General features: G+C 37.5%; 1 protein-coding gene across 1 annotated transcript in view; it reads right to left on the bottom strand.

Moving 5' to 3' along the window:
- Positions 1 to 4,468, bottom strand: part of ECPAS (Ecm29 proteasome adaptor and scaffold) — a 63,383-nt gene that overhangs the window by 22,377 nt on the left and 36,538 nt on the right. Inside the window, exons 22-25 of the mRNA XM_017503409.2 lie at positions 3,610 to 3,689; positions 2,508 to 2,613; positions 1,695 to 1,742; positions 374 to 495 (exon numbers count right to left, since the gene is read on the bottom strand). Of these exons, the coding sequence (XP_017358898.2) occupies positions 374 to 495; positions 1,695 to 1,742; positions 2,508 to 2,613; positions 3,610 to 3,689 (356 nt within the window). The remainder of the gene's footprint in view (positions 1 to 373; positions 496 to 1,694; positions 1,743 to 2,507; positions 2,614 to 3,609; positions 3,690 to 4,468) is intronic.

The following is a 4,468-nucleotide window of genomic DNA, read 5'->3' on the forward strand; positions in this document are numbered from 1 at the left end:
AAAAAAAAAAAAAAATTTTCATCCTTGCAGGTGGTAAACAGCTTATCTTAAATCTAATAATCTGTGAAATATTACTAAGTATTATAATGAACAAGCAAGCTCCTGAGGATCTGCAGTATAACAGGAAGATGTGTTTGTTGGGAGCAGAGGCTGATGACAATAGAACAACACGCTTGACTCAGAATGCTGGGCAAAAACAAGGTCTCATGAGAACGTTTCTGCAAAAATATTCTGACTCACAAGTTTTCACAAATGACCCAAGAGTCATTCTCCTAAACCTTTCTCTATATTTTCAAGAATCTAACCTTGAAAGAAACACAATTTCTAGGAACTGAGCAAATCCAACACATCCATTTCATCAACTGATGCACACCTGAGGGCTCGAACTTCTGTCACGGGACTCATCATTCCTTTGTCCAGAAGGCAAGGCAGAAGGGCAGCGATGGTTCTCTGGCCAGCTGCTCCTTTGGCAGGGTCACACATTTTCACACAGACCTCACATACAAAGAGCATGGATGTTAGTGAAAGTGACTGCTCATCTAATAAAGCATTCATCTGGCAAGACTTTCCACTTCATATATCCATGAAAAGAATAAGTGAATCTACTTTCTATGATACTATAGAGAGACAGAGGATTGAGATCTGAGATTAAGTCCTAGGTGTGCCAAGAACTAAACAGAAAATATGGCAATGCATTTCACCCTCTACGCATTAGTCCCCCAATTTGTGAAATACAGAACAAAACAGATGTTGATGAAATGAGAATAAATGTAAGAAAACACTTTTAAAAAGGTTTAGGCCTGGGTGCAATGGCTCATGTCTGTAATCTTAGCACTTTGGGAGGCCGAGGCCAGTGGATCGCTTGAGCCCTGGAGTTTGAGAACAGCCTAGGCAACATGAAGAGACTCTGTCTCTACAAAAAAAAAAAAAAAAAATTAGCCAGGCATGGTGGCATATGCCTGTGGTCCCAGATCTCCAGGAGATTGAGGTGGGAAGATCACCTGAACCTGGGAGGTCAAGACTGCAGTGAGTCGTGATCACACCACTACATCCCAGCCTGGGTAACAGAGTGAGACCCTGTCTCAAAAATAATGAAAATAAAAAATTAAATAAAGAAGCTTTAAAGTGTTATCATCATCATCACCATCATCATCAATAACATTGGGTGGCGGCACAATATAGTGGTCAAGATCATATATTAAACGAGAAAACCACCTGTACTTAAAACCTGGTTTTACTACTTATTAACAACGTGACCTATGGCAAGGTTTGTGTAACTAGAATGAAAAAGTTCCTGATATTATCACAAAATCAAGTTCAAGTCGGAGATACTTTCAAAAAGCTCTCCAACCTCATAGATATGAAAGGTAGATTTATATATAAACATAGCAAAAGCAAGAGAAAAGACAGGTGTTGCTTGATCTAATGGAGTGATGTGCTCTTCAGGGTCAAGTCAAAGTTTTATCTTCAGTTCACTATTTAAAGAGACCACAAGTACACTCTGTTCAACATACTAGCAATGCAGTGTTTATAGCACTCACTTTCTCATTCACTGTAAGAGTAGTGAACTACACCATGAAGCCAATTATACTGCAACTAAATGTCATTTCCCATGACAATCAATAAATCATTATTGTCATGGTCACCCAGAATCCTGCCCCACTCCATTCCCAACGTAAGATAGGAGTTTTCACCTTGCTCAGAGTTTTCAGAGCTAGTTCTGCTGCTTTTCGTACAGATTCCTAAAAATGACAAAAGTGTGACATAATACAAGTTAGAGAGTTTCACTGTCATTTACTCTACAATTTGCAGTTTAATTGCTTCAGACCCTATAGAAACTGGTGGAAAATCCTACATTTCATATCAGGTTAAAAAAATAAGTATCATATTAGACTTTTTGCCCATCAAGGAACACATTACCATGCCATACTATTAATTTTTAAACATTAATTGTAACCTATTTTGACCTTAAAAAAATTAGCTATTAAACAGTTCAGAAACTAAATGTAATTTAAAAGTAAATATATAAAGATCTATGTGAGAATTCTGAAACACTTAAAAGTCTCCAATAAATAAAGCAAAAAGAAAGGTAAAATTGAAGTGCCTAATTTTAATGGTAAAATATCAAAATACCTAAAATTAAGATTACACAAGAAAAATCCAGGGGAATTGGTCCCATTATTTGGGAATAATTAATCCCATTTACAGAACTCATCAAAATGCCATTACTATGTTCAAAACTGTTATTTGTCCCTAATTCAATAGAATCATGAGATCTCTATTGAAAGAAGGTATATAGACCACCTTTTTTTCCCAAAGTCTACTTAATTTAGATCTAAGGATACCCAACCTTACAACTTCACAGACACATTAAGACTGAAACTTTGGGAAAAAATGTTGGTCTCTTAAAATTATCTGGAGATGGAATTTTGACATATACAACAAATATTTTAATAATTCCAATTTAACTTTTTGTACATATAAATGCTGATTTATTTCTATAATACCTTGATATCATCTTGTACTCTAAAAAGCGTTTCCCAAATTTCTGGAAGTTTATCAATGATGTCATCTAAGGGTCTTCCTCTCAATAAATCATTCAAAGCTAAACAGCTGAAAATTAAAATTTCATTTCAATATATGATGAAGAAAGTCAATATTTTACTATGAAACATTTATACTAAAAAAAAAATACAGATTCTGCCTCTGATTCAAGTTCTCATCCCCTTACCCCAAAACAGCTTGACTTCTCTCTGGGTCCCTCATATATGCCATACACACACATATATATATATATATATATATATTCCATATATATATATATGTATTCCATATATATATATATATATATATGGCATTTACAATGATAAAATGTTTTGTTTCCCACAACTATAATATAATCCCTTTGAGATGACACATCTGTTTTTATTCAACAGTGTGCCCCCTGGGCCTAGCACCTTGCCAAGTATACAGTGGGCACTGAATGAATGTAATCTGTATACAGAAATGCTACACTATAAAGTCATGACCGTACAAAAATATATCTATCTTCAACTTCTTTGATTTCATACTTATATGAACTATGACAATTTAGGAAAATAATTGACCAAAGCTTAAATAGTTAAAGAAAAATAACTATCGAATGTAGCCAACCAGAAATCATGCTTTTTAGTAGTTTTGTTGTTGTTGTTTTGTTTTTTTCTTGTTTTGTTTTGAGTCAGAGTCTCACTCTGTTGCCCAGGATGGAGTGCAGTGGTGCGATCTCTGTTCACTGCAATCTCTGCCCCTGGGTTCAAGTGATTCTCCTGCCTCAGCCTTCCAAGTAGCTGGGAATACAGGCACATGCCACTGTGCCCACCTGATTTTTGTATTTTTAGTAGAGATGGGGTTTCACCATGTTGCCCAGGCTGGTCCTGAACTCCTGATCTCAGGTGATCTACCCACCTCAGCCTCCCACAGTGCTGGGATTACAGGTGTGAGCCACCACACTCGGCCAGCTTTTTAGCAGTTTTAATTTAGTCCTTTTGCACAAAATATGCAACCTGGAAATTTTGAAAGGAAAAAAAATTCAGTTTTATTTGACTAAACTTATATTCCTAAAAATGGTACCTGGATTCTCGAACTCGCCACATATTGCTTGTAAGGTTCTTAACCAAATCTTGAAGAATTTCTTTCAAATATTTATCCACCTAATGAAAGCAAAAGGATAAAATTTTAAATGCAAAATCCATCAACAATCAAATTATTCAACTCTTAACCACACTGGTTAACCACACTCAACCACACTGACCACGTTTCTGTATTTTACAGCCTCCATGTCTCTCTAGGCCACTCAGCCCACAAATCGCTCCCCACTTTGGTTGCTAAAAGCTGTCCGGTGGCCATTCTAAAATGTACATTTGATGCTCTTATTTTCCTCAGTGCATAAGAATGAAGTCCAATCACCTGGGCATGCACACAAAGCCTTTCATGACTTGTCCAGCCCCAAAAGTATCATATTCTGTCTCACTTCCTTTCCTTGGCACATACCACTTCTACCTACAATACCCTTCTCAGGTCCTACTTGCTTGACTGACTCCTACTTGTCCCTCAAGGTTCGTATTAGCCATTCTTTCCCAGAGGAGACTGGCCTAAGTAACCTCCTCTCTGTTCCCATAGCACCTTCTGAAGGTGCATCACACAAGATCGTACAGTAACTACACTGTTCCACTATATGGAGACCCTCAAGGGGGTCGAATGCAATTATTGTTCAGGACAGTGCAGTTATCAAGGGATAGCGTCTCAGTCATCATCGGTGCAGTGATTGAGGGACAGTGTCTCCCTCAACATCAGTGCAGTTATTGAGGGCCAGCGTCTCACTCGTCATCGGTGCAGTTATTGAGGGACAGTGTCTCGTCATTGGTGCAGTTATTGAGGGACAGTGTCTCACTCGTCATTGGTGCAGTTATTGAGGGACAGCGTCTCACTC

The sequence above is a fragment of the Cebus imitator genome, unplaced genomic scaffold (genome assembly GCF_001604975.1).
Source record: "Cebus imitator isolate Cc_AM_T3 unplaced genomic scaffold, Cebus_imitator-1.0 Scaffold310, whole genome shotgun sequence".
In the NCBI taxonomy this organism is placed as follows: Eukaryota; Metazoa; Chordata; class Mammalia; order Primates; family Cebidae; genus Cebus; species Cebus imitator.